Raw genomic sequence first — 20,883 nt, 5'->3', positions numbered from 1 at the left:
AACATTTGGGTTCTTTATTCACATCTTTATATGGATGCCATGGGTTCAGAAAATCACCAAAATGAAGGTGAAGATGTTTTTCCTTCTAATGTTCTACATAAAAGATTGAAAAACAAGTGTTACCAATAAGACATACATTATTTATCATATAATTAAGGGTGAGATAGCACCAGGGCTAAATAAAAACTTTATGTACTTATAGCAATTTCCAATCTCAGGCACACACACCAAATAATTACTCTTTAATATATTATTTATTAACACTAAACACACAGTTATCTTATTTCTTAAAGCACTTATGTAGTTTTAAACCAGTACTACATAATGAAATAGCTACATAATAAATTATAAATTATGTGTCAGGGCAGAGCCATGATGACAAAAATAGTGCAATTAAATACTGAAAGCTTTAAAAAAAGATGCTGTTCAGTTTCAGAGTTTCCTAGAAGCATGAGGGGATTCACCTTGTTAAGGAGACAATGCCTTAGAAAAGAATGGCTTTCCTTCAGTGACAGCATTTTAGCCCACCTTTGGATAAAGGTATTATAGATTTAAACAAGAACCCACATTTAAAAATGCAAATATATTTACATGTAAAAAGAATCTAAAACTTCTCTGAAAAAATAAAATTTATTAATTTAAAAAATGTAGACACTTCTTAGAAGACGGAACTCAAAATAACTGATTATAGCTTAAACAAATTACCATAAATTTCATCCAAAATTAGCAAGTTATTAATTTATTAGGTCTCTAAAGGAATAGAACATGGAACAGTTAAACTGAACAAGGCCGAAGGTGAGGCAGGTAAAAGAGCTTCTGGAAAGGGTAGGAAAGAGAAGAGAAGAATGTTCTGAACTTAGCCCATGGTCAGTTAACAACAATACGTTTCTCACATTCAGTGCTTACTGGGAAATGGAAATAATGCTTAATATTTCATAGGCATCATCTCCTTGTATTATATCAAAGGCCTCTATTCTATACGGTAATTTTTTAAAGTATGTGCTATTGCTTTTCTGATTTTACAGATGAGTAAACTGGGGATTTAGGAAGTTAAGAAACCCCCACAGTATCACAGAGCTAGCAAGCAGCAAAACAGTATGACCAGGCCCCTCAAACTCCCAGACCCATGCTGAGTTCTCCACTATCTCCACAGGCCACCATTGACTACTTATCTTGAGTATTTTGATTATGTGGTGTTAGGACTTACTCATTTGCTGGTATTATTTAGCAATGGTATTTAACAAGAGTGATCGACAGGCATTATGACTGGTGTCATAATGAGGGAAGGGAGGGGCTCTAACAAAGCCTAACGAATATGATTCAATTAGGCAGGGTTAGACAATCCGAATTAAACAGCTGAATTAAAAAGAAATAAGGCACGACTTACTCTCCTATCTGTGAAGCCACACTCACTGCCTCCCAAGAAATGATCAGAGAAACCGACTTCAGAGCTCCTGAGTTTTACCCCAAACTTAAAGTCTGGCCCCAACTATTCTTTTTGTTGTTGTTCTTATTATCTTAATGCCATTTGACTTAGATCTTATAGAGTCCAAGCTGATACATATTTATTATCTGATCCTCAGAAAAGCCAAAAAGAATGTTCTGACCATTAGGGAGAGTAAAAGGTATCACTTTTTTTTTTTTTTTTTTTTTTACCCTCAACCCATTAATTCTATTTTTAAAAAATAAACTTTAAACAGTTTCTTCTAAAGCCATCAAGGTCTTTGTATTCACCTTTCCAATTAAATGAGAGTTGCATCTAACAGTGTAAAAAAAATTTTTTGCCTATGGTATTTTTTTTCATTAAGAGACTGAGTTCCCACAAACCCCTCCCTACCCCCACACACATCCCCCTGCTTTCAATGTAGTACATTTGTTACCAATGAACCATCAAGAACACATCATTATATACCCAAGTCCCAGCCACTCTTCACACCTTAATTGCCTCCCATGACCTTTCCAGGCCAGCCAGACCAGTTCCAGGCCGTCCTGTGCCGTAACAAGGACATAACTAGGTCACTCTTGTTTCTAGCCCCCTTCCCCTTGGGCCATTTCCTTAGTCAAGAAGAAGGACTGTTCTCCTCCTGCCTGCTTCCTCCAAGAACAAGCTCAAGGTTCATCCATTTTGGAAAGAGCATTTCTGACCTCCCAAGCCCACAGTGCTCTTAGCCAACTCTGAACATCCTGCGAACAGAGAAGGCCTGATGATTTATGCCACACCAGCAGAGCGGTCCTTCCCAAGAGGACTACCTTTCAAGCAGATAAGACTTCTCTGCTTGTGTTAATTCTGGAATGATTATTAAACTTCAATTAGACAAGTTTTCTAAGTATGAGTTAGCTTTATAGCTATTTCTCATTAACTGTTATTTCTACGTTACAAATGAATCTTATTGGCTAGAAGAATACTGAACCTGGTTCTTCCAATTCCACACAATCTAAATAGCTGCCTGATATTCTATCATTTTTTTCCCCTTAGAAAAACTGAATATATAACAAATCACAAACTGAACTACCCTTTACAAGCTGCAGGATTGAGAAAGACAGTTGCCTTCTTCACTTGCGCGTTGGGAGGAATGAGTTGATTGCCAAACACCTAAAAAGGAAAAAAGCAAAGTTTTCAGTAAATGTCCCTTTATTCAGTAAATGTCACAGATATTCTTTCATTCCAAAAAAAATATAATTGCAGCAGATATGATGTCTACTCTGGGAAAGAAAACTGTTCTTTCATGATCTCTCATTAATGAAAACACCATAAGCAACAAAAGTGTACCATTATTTAATGACAATAAGCTCAATTTTGTATTAGAATAAAAACCCTGCTTCATCTACTAGAGGTAACCTTTCTCTATTAAATATGGCTAGGTTTATTACAAACATATTACCAGTAAGGCCATAGTCTCTCAAGAGAGAAGTTTAATCTATTTGTCTTTAGTTTTCAGAGCACAATCTTTTCTTCCTTCAACTTATTACTGAAACTTATTTACGAGGAATCTTTGTGTTAGTCTTCATATCTTTATACATATAAGAAATAAAACTAATACTCTATTTGCCTTCTCTTCTTTGCAACCCCATATGATAATTAAATAGCAGCAACTGGCAGGGGAAAAGAAATGTACCAGTATTTACTAAGCACCTAGTATTTGCCATTTTTACACACATTACTCTTAGTTCTCAGAAAACAAGGGGATATGAAATAATCTTCTTTTTTCAGTTAGAAAGCCAAGAATCAGGAAGATTAAGTTACTCAAAGTCACAGAGTTGATAAATTAAAAGCCTGGAATTTATACCTATCTAACTTCGAAGCCCAAACTTCTGATCTTTTAGTTCTAAAGAGCAGATAAAGGATGAAGTAGAATTAAGAGGCAGAGGACTGGATGTGAGAGTCAAAATGGGACCTGAATGGGAGCTATTGGATTGGAGAAAATGGTCAACAGAAAGTATGGGAGTAGGAAAGCACCAAAAAGAGCACAAACTGGAGTGCTGGATGGTTGCGGAGCAGGTCTAGGACAATAAGGTGGAATGCTAGCATACAAGTACAAAGTAAAGATAGGAGAAAAACAAAATTATGCGAAGATTTTTATTGAATAACTCACTCTACATCTACCACCTCCCTAACAGTCTATTAGGGAAACTTTCTCACCATTATCTATTTCTGGCTTTAAAATATACTTCCTTTTCTGAAGACTTCAGAGAGACAGTTTCTTTGTAAAAAAGTTTCGAATACATTATAATTTCGATTCTGTTCTCATTCTTACTAACTTAGACCTTAAGATTTTTCTGCCAAATATCTAAATATGTAACTTGTTCTTTTTCTATCTATATTATTTCTAGAATGTGGCCAGAAATGATTTCATTAACCAGGCTCTCTAGCCTACCAGATTCCAGACCTATAGTACTAGATTATTCCTCCTTATCCTGGTTTCTTAGTCTGTAGAATCCTTACCTACCTGCAACTCAAGTCTCAGATTCACGGTGGGATAAGGAATTTATGGGAGATTACACTGAGCTGAGTTTATGTGAGAATTAAAAAAAAAAAAAAAATCATATTCTTTCAAGACCACAAAGGGAAGAACACAGACAGGAGAAGTGACTAGTGGAGGCTATAGGGATGAATCCACTTTCATCTGTCAGATGGAAGGAGCTAAACATCTGCAGGGGAAATGGAGAATTAGAACAGTAGAAAGAAGTAAACACACAAGAGGGAGAACATAACCGATGGAACATGGTCCCTGAAGAAGTAAGAGGAGATGGAATTCAGAACAGAGGTGGAGGCATTTAATTTCATTAAGAAAGGGAGGACCCTACAATTACACAGGTCTACAGTTCCTTGAAGAGAGAAAGAAAGGGGTCCCCTCCCAAAAGGGTTTTCCAGTTGCAAATGGTTGGCTTGGGTGCGGATGACCTTGAATTCAATACTGAAGTTTATTTGAATTGGTTTCTAAAACAAATTAGAGCCATATGAGGTAATACATTTAAACAAAAAAGTGATCAAATTCGTAAAACACAGATTCAGAACAGCTAGACAACAATCACTAAAGACAGGAATTTATTAATAGTATCTATGTCACTGTCATCCACAAAAACATTTCAGAAACAAACATATGGTTTGCCACCTACTTCTCTTACTAAAATGCTTCATACCTTTGCCATTTTTGACTTTAATGTTTCTTTTTTGGTATTTCTGGCATCATATGCTCAAATGACATATAACAAAAAGGCAACTCAGTCACGAAATTTCATCTGCAAGGTATAATGTACAAATTGGGGGAGAGGGAGCAAAAATGTGGTCTTAAATTTGAAAGGATTTACAACTCAGCTATAATTAATACAACCAGATAAATGAATCTTTAAGTAATTTAAGTAATCTCATGGAATTGGGAAAACAGTACACATAATATGGTCAGTTGTCCTTTGAGATGAACCAACAATTTTAAGAAGACTCGACTTTTAGAGGTAACACCTGTTCTGAACTGATATGCTTGGGGGTTATTCAGATCAGGGATGTTCAGGATTTAGCCAGATTTTGCAGGACAACTGCAGATACAAACAAATTCCCAGAGCTTCAACCAGTCATGTGTTCTTGGGACTGATCCAGAAGCAAACAAGTCTAAAGTGGTGGGTGTTAGAATTGCTCTTCACCAGATGGTTAACTTCCTCGAGTTCTACTCAGAGTTGGCCCTAAGCCTGATTCATCCCTTGATAGTGGGAAAAAAAAATAGCCAAACTGCACTGATGCAAGACACCATGCAAGCCTCCTGGAATAGCCTGAGTTTCCTGCACAATGGAGATGAGGTAGGTTTTAATTTTATCACATTAAATGGTATTACCTGAGCTTCTTGACAGGCTGCTCTTCTTAGCAGGTTATCACTACCAAAGTAAACAAAAGAGAATAAACATTAGCTTTAATGGCAGATTAAGATCCATATAACATTTGAGGTTTTGTTTATTTTTTAATATATGCACCTCTCCCCTATGAACACCCAAGTGAAAGTTTCTTAAAGATCTGATAACAAATCATAGGCACATTTGAAAAATATGTTTTCTAAATGAAATTTTGTGTTAAGTATTTCCGTATTATGGTAGGCAGAGTAATACCCCTTCCCCGCAAAATGTCCACATCCTAATCCCCAGAACTTGAGGATATGTTACTTTACGTGGCAAAAGGGCTTTTACAGATGTGATTAAATTTAGGGAGAGCCTTGAGATGGAGAGATTATCCTGGATTATCTGGCGGGCCCATTCTAACCACAGGGGTCTTTAAAGCACGGAAACTTTTCTGGTTATGATAAGAGGCAGATATATATGACTATGGAAGAATGGTCAGAAAAATGCAACCTTGTTGGCTCTGAAGATGGAAGAAGACCCTGAGTCAAGGAACGTGGTAGCCTCTAGAAACTGCAAAGGCAAGACAGTGGATGCTCCCGTAGGGCCTGGGAGGAACGCAATCCTTATCAACACTTTGTCTTAGCCCAGTGAGACCTATGTTGGACTCCTAATCCACAGAGCATAACATCTAACATCACAAATTTGTGGTGTGTTGAACCACTGAGTTTGCGGTAATTTGTTAAGGCAACAATAGGAAACTAATATACATATCCTGCATTTTGCTTATTCATCGGAAATACTCAGATCATTTGCCAGAAGTAAATTTCACGTTTAGTTGCTTCTGCTATTTTATCCAAATCGCTTATTTTTTATATCATTGTCAGACACTCAATTATATCATAAATGAATAATTTTGTCATGAGGCAAAATTATAGCTTCCAAACACAAAAGCATTCTATCAGAATCTATTTAACATAAAGATCTCTAAAATGTGTTTATACCATAAATGCATTTTAAATGGCTCCAACTGCCTAAAGGACTCCAGAATCTTCATCTAAGAGTTTGTGTTAATGCACATTGCTGGCATTGCTAAGATAATAACTTCAAACTGGTTAATGACAGTTAAGAAAATTAATAGCCAGAATAGATGAACGATAATCAATTTATAGGAAAAAAATTAAAAAGAAAAAAGGGTTATTTTACTTATATTCTCTTTCTAGACATTTTTTATAACATTGAAGACCTTGAATTTTGCATTTCACAGTAATTCAAATATGATTTTGACATTTAAGGTTGAACAAAAAATAAAATCTATACAAAATTTGAGGGATTTTTTTGTTTATTTTTCCATCTGGGCAGTAGGGGAGCTGAGTCACTCAAGCAAATGGGGACTGGGCCTGGCTATAAAGGTCACCTTGTGGGCTAGACTTGACAAGGGATTTGTCTCCTGAGGATCTTTGTTATTGAACAAATGGAATGGTTTCCAGCCTCTCCTCACTGTGCTCTTCCAGGCACTGCCTTTAATGCTTTCCTCTAGTACTATGGTTCCCAACCCCCAGGCTGGTACCAGTCCATGGCCTGATAGGAACCAGCCACGCAGCAGGTGAGCAATCGAAGCTTCATCTGTATTTACAGCTGCTCCCCATCACTTGTATCCCTGCCTGAGCTCCGCCTCCCCCTCCTTAGGAAAAATTGTCCTCCACAAAACGGGTCCCTCATGGCAAAATGGTTGGGTTGGAGACTGCTGCTAGTAGACTGAATCCCTTGTGCTTCCAATGTCTTCTACAAAGTCACCCTGTGGATTTTTCTGCACAAGCCCTCTATAAAATCTGCAAACCTGTCTCTACATCCCTGTCCATTTCCTCCAATTTTCCTCCCAGGCTCCTCCCCCACAACAAAGGACAGACCTCTGAAGGCAACAGGCTCCTCTGGGTCATTAGGAGAGAACATCACTCTTACCACATTTTCAGCCACACTGACGTCCACGGACCTAGCTGAAAAGAGAACAGCCCCAAATATGTACAAGAATATGGGGAAGCACTTTGGATCATTTTTTTCCTAAATTCTTTGTTGCTAGAAGTAAAATTTTGATGGTTAACTTATGATTAAGTATATTATTAAAGATCTCAGCTTTCCTGAGCTTATTAATTCTGCTTGATTTATCAGAGTGCTATTCAAAATCAAAAGATCTTGTGATAGTTAATTCCCTGAATTTAATGTGCCAAATGAAATATGCTGTCAACGACACCTGAGAGAAAGCTGGAATACGAAAGAAAATCTCATTATCATTGTACTTTATTTAATATCAAAAATGGTATTAAACATCTTGATCTTAACTCTCTGAACCAGGCTGTTACTAAAAATCAAACATGTCCTCAAAAAAAAAAAAAAAAAAAAAAAAACCCAGATTTCTCCCATTGAAATAGTCTGGGCCGGGCGCGGTGGCTCACGCCTGTAATCCTAGCACTCTGGGAGGCCGAGGCGGGTGGATTGCTCAAGGTCAGGAGTTCGAGACCAGCCTGAGCGAGACCCCGTCTCTACTAAAAATAGAAAGACATTATATGGACAACTAAAAATCTATATAGAAAAAATTAGCCGGGCATAGTGGCGCATGCCTGTAGTCCCAGCTACTCGGGAGGCTGAGGCAGTAGGATCGCTTAAGCCGAGGAGTCTGAGGTTGCTGTGAGCTAAGCTGACGCCACGGCACTCACTCTAGCCTGGGCAACAAAGTGAGACTCTGTCTCAACAACAACAAAAAAAAAAAAAAAAAAAAAAGAAATAGTCTGATGATCTACAGCAAGATCTGAAAACTATTTCAACAAAGAAATTCCAAAAATGTTTCAGTAATGGCAGCATCATTGGAAGAGAATATAACTTAAAATTCATAGAGTGACTACCATGTGCCAGGTACCGTGGCAGTGATGTTCATAAACCTTTAATCTTTGTGATAACCTTGCAAGGCAAGCACTCTGCAATATAAAATATTCTCACATTACAAATGAGGAAGCCGGGGCTCAGAAAGGAAAGCGACTTACCCAAGAGCACAGGGTTACTAAGTGGTAGAGCTGGAATTCAGACCCATACCCACCTGACCCTAAACAAATGCTTTAATGCTTTTTCTTCTTAACTTCAGGCGATACTGAATGGGCAAATACTCATTTGGTTGTATACTTTATAGCACATTTATTAATCATATTGCTTCCTAGTCTCATCTAATGTAACTTTTATAATTTATATTCATATAATGTTTTTAAAAAGTTCAGATAGGATAAGGCTCCTAAAAGTAGTTGTCGAAACAAACTCATTTAACACAAAGGGCAGAATGAAAAGGATTTGGTCCTGTCCTGAAGAAGTTTAGGATCAAGTAGCAAAGAAAACAGCTGCTGGTAAATATTGGTGGTACAGGAAAAGATGTGTTTCTTGATAAATAATGTGCCAAGCACTGTAGTAGGTGTCTGGGATATGCTGGTGAGTACGCCCAACATTCCCTGTCCTCATGAAGTTTACAGTTTAGAAGGGAAGGAAGACAATTCAGCAACCATGATGCAATTTGACTTTTATGTACCCCATAAAAGGGGCACATAATAGGGGCATCTAACTTAGTTTTGATGGAATTAGAGAAGGCTCTTTACAGGATGTGACATTGAAGCTAAGATCTAGGGAAGACATTAAAAGTAGCCAGGCAAAGATAGGGAGTAGAATCTAGGCAAAGGAAACAGCATGTTAAAGCCTGCAGGTGCTAGAACATGATGAATTTTGGAAAGTGAGAAAGTAGTTCAGGACAGCTGAGGAAGCAGCAAGAGAGGAGGGAGGAAGTGCAAGGAGTCACCAAGGGCCTTTTAAGCTATTCAAGGGATTTGGTTTTTTTGTTTTGTTTTTTTCAAAATTTTTACAGGGGTACAAACATTTGGGTTACATCTATTGCATTTGCACCGCCCAAGTCAGAGCTACAAGTGTGCCCTCCCAGACCATGTGTACTGTACCCACTAGGTGTGGATTTACCCATCCCCTCCTCGCCTCTCCCACCTGCCTGATCCCCAGTGAATGTTACTTCCATATGTGCACATAAGTGTTGATCAATTAGTACCAATTTGACGGTGAGTACATATGGTGCTTGTTTTTCCATTCTTGTGATACTTCACTTAGTAAAATGGGCTCCAGCTCCATTCAGGGTAATATAAGAGGTGCTAGATCACCATTGTTTTTTGTGGCTGGGTAGTACTCCATGGTATACATTTACATTTTGTTAATCCACTCATGTATTGATGGGCACTTGGGTTGTTTCCACATCTTTGCAATTGTGAATTGTACTGCTATGAACATTTGAGTGCAGATGTCTTTATTATAGAATGTCTTTTTTTCCTTTGGGTAGATGCCCAGTAGTGGGATTGCTGGATCAAAAGGTAGTTCCACTTTTAGCTCTTTGAGGCATCTATCTCCGTATTACTTTCTATAGAGGTTGTGCTAGTTTCCACCAGCAGTGTATGAGAGTTCCTATCTCTCCGCATCCACACCAACATTTATTGTTTTGGGACTTTTTGATAAAAGCCATTATCATTGGAGTTAAGTGATATCTCACTGTGGTTTTGATTTGCGTTTCCCTGATGATTAGAGATGTTGAGCATTTTTTCATATGTTTCTGGATCTTATCCTAAGGGCAATAAGGAGCCATTAGAGGGTTTTAAGAAGAGAACTGACGTGACCAGATTTGTACTTTAGAGGGATCGTTCTGCTTATATCATGAAGGCGCACTGGTCAGAGGTAAGGCTGATCCTAGTGAAACCAGGGAGGCTCCCTCAGTACCGCAGGCCAGTGATGACATCCGGAACTAGAGTTGTGGCAGAGGGATGGAGAGAAGAGGACAGATTCAGTAGATATTCAGGGGGCAAACCTGCGGGATGGTTCATGGGGATGAAAGGAAAGGGAGGGGTCAAAGACAGTGCCCACATTGTGCATTAAGCAATCTGGTGAACAGAGATGGAATGAGGTAAAAGGTACAGGTGGAAGCAGGAGAAAACTGAGGTTAGTACTGGATCTGTAGACCTGAGATAGTGGTGAGTCCAGGTAGAGGCATCTAGGGGACAGCTAGAAATAAAGATCTGGAGATCCAGACAGCGATCTTGGCCATGTGTAATAGAAGAAATGAGAGTGGATAAGATTACCTATATGAGTTGGGTGAGAAATAGCAGAAGCAGGAAGAGATACCCTGAGCATGGGGACAGTTGACAGAGAACACCAAATGAATCTCAAGTAAATTGACACGGCACTTCATTTAAAAGGCACTTCATAAAAAAATGTGGTGGATAACTGAAGAAAAAGTTGTCCTTAACTGCCACCTTTCCCCTTGATGCTGCATCTACTCTGGCAAACTGTTAAGTTTTTCTGTTCCTAAAAGACACAATAAACTTTATACCTCCAAGGATTTGATCATTTTATCCCTCCCTTCAAAAAAAGCCCAAATCAATACAACCCATGCCCTTACCCCACCACATGCAAAATTTCTTCTCTTATCTTCCGTCCTACTATAAACTTCTTGAAGTCATGGATAATTCACCATTTTCCCATCCACAGCCCACAGCACTGACTCTTGTAGATAGAGGGTACTTGATAAATACTTGTTTAATAAATAAGTGGCAAATGTTTGAACAGGAGAGATTGACTCACCGTGCTCAGACAGGGAGACTTTGCCCTGTAGGAAAAGCTGAAGGTTATTCCTTGTAATAGTATTTGGTATTCTTGAAACAACAGATCAGCTGGGATGGTTCTTCACTGTGATTGCCACCAAAGGGCAAGAGTAAGTGTCATTATGGTGTAGAGTAGGATGAAAACCTTACCAGATCAAGAAGCTCCCAGGGTGTGAGTCTGTAGAGTATAATGGAACTAGTACCCTCTAATAAAAAGGCTAAATGAGGAGTTCCTTTTGGTACACCAGGGAGCACCACAAGAACTGTCCCAGTAGATGAACTCTGAGTCTGGTTATCATAAAATTCTAGATTACTAATGGGTCAAGAATTTGCATGTGAACAGAAGATGCTGTTTCTAAACAAACAAACCAAAAGTATAGTACATAAATTCTAAGCCCATGTTCTTTCCACTGCACCATGCTGTCTCCTGAGAACTAACATTAATACGATTTAAAAGAGGTGCTACAAAACGTAGTCATATCAAAAAGGGTCCCTGCAGATCTGTTCAGTACTAAAGTGCAAGTTTTTTGACAGAAGGAAATTAAAAGCCTCTGGATTAGAAAATGAAAGAAATCTGCTGATGTCACTCTGCCTGAGGCTTTAAATGAATAAGAACACGCCTGCTACTATAGGTAACGAGATGCTCTCAATTTATTCTAAGCCATAAATGTTTTATTTATTACTTTAGGACTGCAAAATAAGATAAGTTGTTATTCCAATAACAACTTTACGTGGCAAGAAAAAGCACATTGATCCATCCTATTTCCCAAAGAGAGTATTTCCCACTACAATCTAGAGGCAAATTGTACAGTAATTTCCACCACTAGCTTTTCCCTTGGTGCATGCAAATACAGTTTTTGCTTTACACAAAATAGACTTCAAGTTTAGATGTTTATAACAACCACTTCAACTTACCCAAACTTCCTAGAACAATTAATCATTACATTGCCAGTGGCTATGCCCACTGCTTGCCCATGGAGCAGCCAGGATGCAGTTGAAATGGAAGCAAAGACAAAAACAAATCTTAGAGAAGTGTGTGCAGAGGGGGAGAGCTTTTCCAAACTGTACATCGCAACCCCCTCCCCATACTCCCAATTCCGCACATAAACAGACGATGGCTGCTGCAGCTGCAGTGAGCCTCTGTATTATACAGAAAAATAGTGACCATCTCTGCCAAGGAGAAAGACATCTGACCAAGCAGGAGGAAATGCATCCTGCTAAGGAAGAATGTCTGATCTTTCCACCTCTGATCACAGAGGACTAAAGAATATCATTTGGAGAGAAGATAGTGTGACAGGTTGGAACACCAAGGAAACAATGAAGGTGTTAATGATTTTTAAAAGGATTTCAGGGCCTTTTGGTCTGTCTTTCCATTTAACCAAAAGATGTTATCTCTTCTTGTTCTTAAGCCGTCCCCAATGTGTTACCTGCTCCTGAAGACACTTCTGTCTTCTTACCTCTTCCAAGTGCAACGTCATAAAGAAGTTCCCTAATGTCATGAAAGCACAAAGGGTCAGGAAGAAATTCTATCGATAACCCTATGTTAAGTGGGGACTGTCTTCATTTCAATGCTCTTAGAGGCCGGGCACGGTGGCTCACGCCTGTAATCCTAGCACTCTGGGAGGCCGAGGCGGGCGGATCGTTTGAGCTCAGGAGTTCGAGACCAGCCTGAGCAAGAGCGAGACCCCATCTCTACTAAAAATAGAAAGAAATGATCTGGACAGCTAAAATTATATATATAGAAAAAAATTAGCTGGGCATGGTGGTGCATGCCTGTAGTCCCAGCTACTCGGGAGGCTGAGGCAGGAGGATTGCTTAAGCCCAGGAGTTTGAGGTTGCTGTGAGCTAGGCTGACACCACGGCACTCTAGCCTGGGCAACAGAGTGAGACTCTGTCAAAAAACAATGCTCTTAGAGTGCATAGAGAAGGTGAGAGAAAATAAGGTCCACAGAGGCAATTGCTGGCATTAAAACTCCATCATTCATGTTATTGAGGGTGAAAAGTTTAGCAAGAGAAAAACAAAGTTAACAAATTCTACCATCAAATGGAAAGGACAAGTGTACGGCACTACCTCTTTCTAGATTAGTAAAAAATATACCAAACTTGCATTCAGGAATTTTGAGGTCAAATGGCTCCTCTGAATGAATTTCTTTAGTTGGTGGCGTACTTAACAATGCAAGGATTAACATTTTTAATAATATTAAGCAAGCCAAAAGCACTGTCCCAAGAATGTATTTGCTAAAACGGGAGGGAGTTAAGAAAGAAGGAAGTCAAGTTCTTAGTTAGCAGGAATGAATAGACCAGCATTGAAATTGATAAAATATTAATAGCTACTCTGAGGAATGAGAAATGGATCAACACAAATGTCTCAATAAAGTCAATCCTCCCAGCAGACTTTTGCCAAAGTATGTTTTATCCATTTAATACAAAAGATTGTGATTCACTCCCGGGATATGAATTTGCCCACTGTGTAACCATGTGTTCTTGAATATTTACAGCAACTCTCAAGTCTTCAATCCCTATTTTTACTATCTTTATTTATTTCTTTGTCAAAGTTTAAAAGCCCTACAACAGCCAGGTAAATAAAATGCCTTTGTCAAAGGCATGCAAGCTCAAGTTCCATTTCTTGGAAATCTAAATTTATAAGTTTGTAAGAGTCCTCAGAAATTATCTAGTCCAAAGCTTTTCAACCTCCCCTCCACAAACCCTGATCCCATCAACCAAATGATACAATATCCCATTAGTATCAAAGTCCACTACAGCAGTGATTCTCATTTGGGCACACACACACACACACACACACACACGCACGCACACACACAGCATCTGTAGTTCCAATCTTAGATCTCTAAGCTCCAAGTGATTCTGGTACGTTCCTTTAAGCAGGGTACTCTCATCTCCTTTGAGCATCTAGAAAATAACTAATTGATCTAGTCTATGAAAACTTCCAGCTTGGGGATTTGCCCACTGTAAGAAGTTACTAAAAGGCTTAGCACTAGAACTTAAGTCTCCTGATTCTCAACATGGCATTTTTTTCCCTAAATACTCTGCTTCTCTTCAGTTCTCTACAGACATTCCCAAATGGGGGAAAAAAAAAATGCAACCAATAAAGCACTGTCCACCATTTCATCATACATACAGGCAAATGCCACACTTACAGTCACCTCAATTCATGATTTATCACTACAGTGATTACTATATTTTTTTCTTTCCTGCAAGTGAGCTTAGGAAAAAGCCCAACTAAACCTAACCCCACTCTTTATTCATTAATTCAAGGACACTCATTAGCCAAAGACTCGACCTCTGCCCTCGAGTAGAAGGCCTCATCTATAACAGCTAAACGCTGCAGTGAAGCTCTAGTTAGTGCCTATTCCTTCTCACCCTCTGAAATACAGTATAGACATCCAAAAACTACATCTTCCAATCTCATTAGATCCCAGCCACTTTAGTCTACACTTAAGTATACTTAAGTGGAACAAGCTACTACTTATGAATATTTCAAGTACCTTCTAATTTCTCTAGTTTTCTCCACACAATTTGTTCTCCCTCTAATTCAGGATAGGAAATTACTTAATGAGAAATGGCATTCCCTGGGGGGCGGCCTTTCACATAACTAAGCTGATCATTTTGGCCTGCTCTGCAGAACTTTTCATTAACTACAGGGAAGGTTCTGCAGTTTATCCCCTCATTCTATTGACCAAGAGAAATGGAAGTGGAAGAAGCCTATGTCTTCACAGTTTGTTTTTTCTCCTCTTTGGACATTCTATTTTCACTCTCTTATTCTAGCCTCAGGTTTCCACAAGATACCAATTTCTGTCCCTATCCTGCCATTCACAAGAGCCCAAGACAGCTGAGTTCTGTCAACACTAGAAGAAAAGTTCTGTCTCTGACTGGCTGCTATGTTTATGCTGCAGTCCAGACTATACTACCATTAGGCAATGCTCTGGCTGCCACTAATGGGCATCTTTCTTTGAGCTTCTACCACCAGCCACTTTTTCCAATGATTTCTACCCCTAACTAATTCTCAAAGTACTGATATTCTTTCATGGTCCATTCATTTCTTTGATTTGTCTGCTCTTTTTTCCATCCATTCATTTCCATCAAACGCTCCAAATTAAACACTCTATGCCAGATACCATTCTTCTATATACTGTGTAACATAATTTTATTAGGCAGCCAAAACACTAATTCTTTCTGTTCCATCAGCCATTATACATTTGCATACACAATTATAAACAAATATTGAGTCTCAATTATATATAAGATATTCAAATCTATTTATATAGAAAAAAGAGAAGACAGAAAATAGACTGCATAGAGATTATGACAGCTATTCAGGAAGAAGGCATAGGATTGAAAGAGTCCTCTCCTATCTCCCTATGGCCCAACAATTGTTCTCTATAAATAATGTGCATGAAATAGTATTTACTTTGGGCCTGAGGATACATGACAGAGCTGGACAACTTCTGACCTATAAATGCATAAATTAGTAGCTACCATTGTCAGTATTTCTGCTGTTCTGCAACATGAAATATTTGGGATGTCAGTTACTACCTAGAGAGGAGCTAGTTTTAGCATCAGCTGTGGTTATTCTCTCTGCAGTGCCTGAAACAGCTAAAACCACTGAAAATAAAAATCCCTAAAAATTATGTGAAATCAACAAAACAAAATACAACTTAAATATATCTCCTGCCTTTCTATCTCAGCACCCCCACAGATATATGGGAGGAAGTTAAATAAATAATATAGATTTTTTTTTAAAAAGAAGAAATCGTTTTTCTAGATAATCTAACAAAAGAGTTGAAAGAAAAGGAAATATAATTAAACTTCATTGTACTCTTAAAAAAAAAAAAAGTTCCTCTATTCCTTATCAAATCTGGGCTGACAGGCATGTTATTTAATTGCCCATAAATGAGCTTCTTTAAATAGCACCCATTAATACCCCAATTTCAACATCAGCCTGTGCACACAGAGAAAAAGATGAACTCTGAAATAGCTAAAAAGCAAAACAAACTGCTTTCTTAAAATTTCAACAAAATCTGAAATGAAGAAATGTTTCCATGAGGGGGAAACAACCTCCCTACATTCCAAGGCTGATGAAGCAGCCGGGCCCAGACCAATGATGCAAAGTCAGAGGCTAATCTGAACTGATGTCAAAGTAAAACATCTGCTTTGTCAGGAACCCCAGAGATGCTGGAAAACGAAGCACAGACATTACTGAAACCATAATCTGTACCAAAAGGAAATCTATGAATCTAGTCAAGTGTGGCTCATGCATAATTCACCCTTGGCATCTAACCCACTCCCCCCGCATATCCTGTCAGGGTCTCAAACTCAACAAATGTAAAACAGAATGTAATACCTCCTCCTTAAACCAATTCTCCCTAGTGACTTTCCTATTTCTATATCACCAGTGATCCTAGTCTTGAAGCCAAAAAATAATTTCTTCTACCTTCCTCTCCTTCAACCAAACATCCAGTCAATCACTAGTAATAATAATGACCAATCTTTATCAAGGGCTATTAGCAGGGCACACTACCAGGCACTTAACACACATCAACCACCTCATATAAACCTTACAACTAACCTGCCAAACAGATATAATCATCCCTGTTATGCTGATAAGGAAACTGAGGCTTAGAGGTTAAGCTGGTTAAGTAACTTGATAAAAGCCACATAGCTAAGAAATAGCGAAACCCAAACCAAGCAGACATTCTCCTGCCTTTGACGTCCATGCTCATGTATTATTCACATTGTCACAATCTCATATCTACCCACTCATTTTTCCATTCCTAATGCCATCACTCTGGTTCAGGCCTTTATTACCTTTTATGTAAACTACTGAAATGCCCTCTTGGCCTTCAAATTTTTCTCCCTCAAATGTATCCTGCACAGGGATGCTGGATTAAAACTTCTTGAGTGCCACTTTGTTCGTGACATTCTCCTCCTGTTAAAATTTTTCACAATTCCCCAAATACTACAGATTTTCTATATTCAAAGCTTTCCATATCCCATCCTACTGAAAACACGCAATTCTACAGTCAAGTCAAATTCTTTGCCAATCTCCAAAACACACGGTGCATTTCCATTCTCTGCCTATGAATAAGTAATTAATATCAGAACACTGTCCCATTCACTCTCCTGGGCCCAACTCAATTGACAAATTTGTTATGATGCTTTCTCTGATGGGGAGGGAAAAGCCAAAAGAAGAGAAGAAGTACTATTTCTGATTGAGAACTTTCTTTGTGCCAGGCACTGTTCTAAAGAATCTGCATAAGAACCCAATGAGATGAGTACTACTGTTCTCCCCAGTTTACAACAAAGAACTGAAGCATGAGCAGTTAAGTAACTATCCAGGGTCACAAAGCAGTGTAAAGTCAAGATTCAAATCCATACAGTTGGGCTCCAGAGCCCCCGCCCCACCCCCTCAACCATTTGGCTCTAGTAAACTCTCAGAAGCGATCCTTCTTAACTTTCTCATGGATGGGTCAGGGTCAGGCTGATCACACATCTGAATCTACTGATCAACCTTGATATCACCAAAAAGAGGACACCTGGATACTATGTATTAATTAATAGCTCCTGAAAGAGTAAGAAATCCACCACACACCTATAAGCATCCTTGCCAAATAAATTACACCAGAATTTAATTATGCCCCCAGGTCAGTGCTTCTCAAACTTTAGTGTGCATACAAATCACCTGGGGAGCAGTTAAAATGCAGACTAACTCAGAGGGCTCAGGTTGGGGCCTGAGATTCGGCATTTCTAACGAGCTCCCAGGTAATAGCTATGCTGCTGGACCACAGCCCACACTGCCAACAGCAAAGCTCTGGATCTAATCACCAGTTGATGAGACACAAGAGACAGAGGAAGAAATTAAACAACTCATGGCTGGGGCTAGAATGAAGCAAGTGAGGCACTTGCCTCAAATGCAAAATTTAAGAGCATGCCAAAAAACATAGTAATAGAGACAAATATTTTAATACGATATTTTACAAAATCAAAATGAATGCAAAAACCTATGATGAATACAATATCACAGTTTTAAATAAAGTCAGAATCAGAGTTACTGATTTTTCTTTTTGGCTCTGGCTCCAGGATGGCTCTGCACAGCACTAAACACTATACGGAACCCATCTGCCAAATCTAGAGTATGAGAAACTCTACAGGGCAAATGTACACCCGGTTTCTAAAACAAATAAATACTGTCAAAAGGAAGAGAGTTAAAGTTTAAGAGACAGACCTTTGTTTTGATATTGATTTGAACAAAACTAACTGTAAAACAATTTGGAGATACTAAGAAAAATATAGGACTATTAGCTGGCATAAAAGAATTATTTTTAATTTTTTCAGGTTCATGATAATGGCACTGTGATTTATTTTTAGATCCTTACCTATTGGAGTAAAGTACTGACATATTTATAGGCAAAATGATATAAAATCTGGGATTTGCTTTAAAATACTCCAGGAAAAAAAAAAAAAAAGTTGAGGATATGAAACGAAATTAGTGAAATGTTGATAGCTGCTGTAGCTGGGAAATACTACATGGAGATTTATTACACTATTCTAATTTTTATGTGTTTAAAATTTCCATAATAAAAAGCTTTTAAAAATTAATCCTTTTTCCTTAGGCACCCCTAATATTTACTTTGTATCCCTCAAACAGGACATAGCACATACTGCCTTCTGCATCTATAATAAAAAGAGATGCTCCCTTCCCTACGTGCTGTCTCTCAAGTCACTCACTGCCCAATCACCAGTAGCACTTGGTTTTAACTCCCAAAGTGTGAGCATTTATTATGTCAAATTTACAATTACTAGCATTTATTGAACCCTTACATCTGACAGACATGATACTAAGAGATTTTCTCTTAATTTCCTCTTAATATCATCCTTCAGTGACCCAATGAGATGCTATTATCAGCCCCATTTTCCAGATGAAGAACAGGGCTTAGAGAGCCCTGGGTCACACTGCTAGGAAGTGTCAGGTCTGTCTGACTCCAGAGGCAACTTTTATACTAACTGCCTCCTTTCCTATGCTACTTTGTAGTAGCAGACTCTCTACTACTTTTAATAAAAGGGCCAGAAATGAGTGAGAAACTATTGCAGGTAAACTGCTGACATGAAAACTGAAAACCCTGGGACAATAATCTTCCCCAGGGAACTCAGAAAGCTTGGTAAGAGCATTTGGAGAGGAATGAGCAATACACTTAAATTGTCTTTACTTTCAGCAAACAGGGTCATTTCCTCCTCTTCAATTGCTCTTCCTGAGTTCAGGGCAATCCCTGCTGCTCCTGTCAACTATTGTGACCTGTTGTGGAGAAATTACGCAGAAGGGGAAAAAAAAATCACAGATTTTTCTTTGAAACTTTGGGGAAGGGAGTAAAAAAAAGCGGGGAGGAATTCCCACTGGAGAAGAAAACTTATAAACACAGTAACAATGAAATAAAGCCTGCAAATAAATATCTGGTGTCAAAAGACAAATTAAGGGCAGCAATCAAAAAGGGACAAATGAAAATAAAATATGCAATTTTTCACAAATCTATTACAAAAAAATTATCTTTTTTCTATTCACACAGAATGTCAAGAGAAGCAAGATCTGAGCTAGAAAAATATGATGACTCCAAAATCTATTCATCGTACTGGAAAACAACCATGTGGCTGCAATCACTCATGCAGTATGCAGAATGAGAATGGAATCTGGGGGACACCAACTTTTAAAGGACAAGCAGAGCAAGAAGATACCCTAAAAGAAATTGAAAACCATATGGCCAAAGAGAATCAAATGTGTCAGATGAGAATTCAAAGTATCCATTTAACAACTAAGTGGCCATTAATGACCTTGTCAAGAGCAGGTTCAATCAAATGATGGGATACAAGCCAGATTTTCTAAGCTTATTCTAAAATGGAGGTAGGACTGCAAGTGTGAGGAACACTTTCGAGAACGGTGTCAGTAGAAGAAGAGAGCTAGGGCAGCAAATACACGGGAATGCATGGTTAAGTGAAGACATGTATAAGCTGGAAGGTTCTGACAAGTAGGGGAGATAGAAGCTGAAAGTTGCAGGGGACGGTGGCTCACACCTGTAATCCTAGCACTCTGGGAGGCTGAGGCAGGAGGATTTCTTGAGCTCAGGAGTTTGAGACTGGCCTGAGCAAGAGCGACACCCCTAGGGAGACTCTACTAAAAATAGAAAAATTAGCTTCGCATCGTGGCACGTGCCCATAATCCCAGCTACTCAGAAGGCTGAGGCAGGAGGATCACTGGAGCCCAGGAGTTTGAGGATGCAGTGAGCTATGATGATGCCACAGCACTCTACCTGGGGCGACAGAGCGAGACTCTGTTTCAAGAAAAACACCAAAAAGAAGCCAAAAGTCTGAGACTAAGAATACAAATGAGGGAAACGATAGCTGATGAGAGGGGAAAGAAGGGGATGTGGATGAGAGTTGGAGGGTTTGGCGTTGGCCAGGTGCATGGCAGCCCCATCCACTGAGAAAGAAAGAACAAACATAAATGTGTAGGCAGGGAAGTTAAGGTTGTCTCAGAATGAGTAAGAAAAAGATGGAGGGCCGGGCGCAGTGGCTCACGCCTGTAATCCTAGCACTCTGGGAGGCCGAGGCGGGAAGATTGCTCGAGGTCAGGAGTTAGAGACCACCCTGAGCAAGAGCGAGACCCCGTCTCTACTAAAAATAGAAAGAAATGATTTGGACAGCTAAAAATATATATATAGAAAAAAACTAGCCGGGCATGGTGGCACATGCCTATAGTCGCAGCTACTCGGGAGGCTGAGGCAGTAGGATTGCTTAAGCCCAGGAGTTTGAGGTTGCTGTGAGCTAGGCTGACGCTACGGCACTCTAGCCCGGGAAAAAGAGCGAG

At 39.0% G+C, this 20,883-nt stretch overlaps 1 protein-coding gene across 2 annotated transcripts in view; it reads right to left on the bottom strand.

Annotated features, from left to right (window-relative positions):
* The window catches only part of AGK (acylglycerol kinase), a 76,699-nt gene that overhangs the window by 44,757 nt on the left and 11,059 nt on the right, over positions 1 to 20,883 (bottom strand). For both annotated transcript variants that reach the window (XM_069462724.1, XM_069462725.1), the window contains exons 3-4: positions 5,328 to 5,367; positions 2,514 to 2,593 (exon numbers count right to left, since the gene is read on the bottom strand). In XM_069462724.1, coding sequence (XP_069318825.1) covers positions 2,514 to 2,593; positions 5,328 to 5,367 — 120 coding nt within the window. The remainder of the gene's footprint in view (positions 1 to 2,513; positions 2,594 to 5,327; positions 5,368 to 20,883) is intronic.

This window comes from Eulemur rufifrons, chromosome 29, assembly GCF_041146395.1.
Source record: "Eulemur rufifrons isolate Redbay chromosome 29, OSU_ERuf_1, whole genome shotgun sequence".
Taxonomy (NCBI): Eukaryota; Metazoa; Chordata; class Mammalia; order Primates; family Lemuridae; genus Eulemur; species Eulemur rufifrons.
Note: the sequence above shows the minus strand (reverse complement) of the source record. Positions and strands in the feature narration are given on the sequence as shown.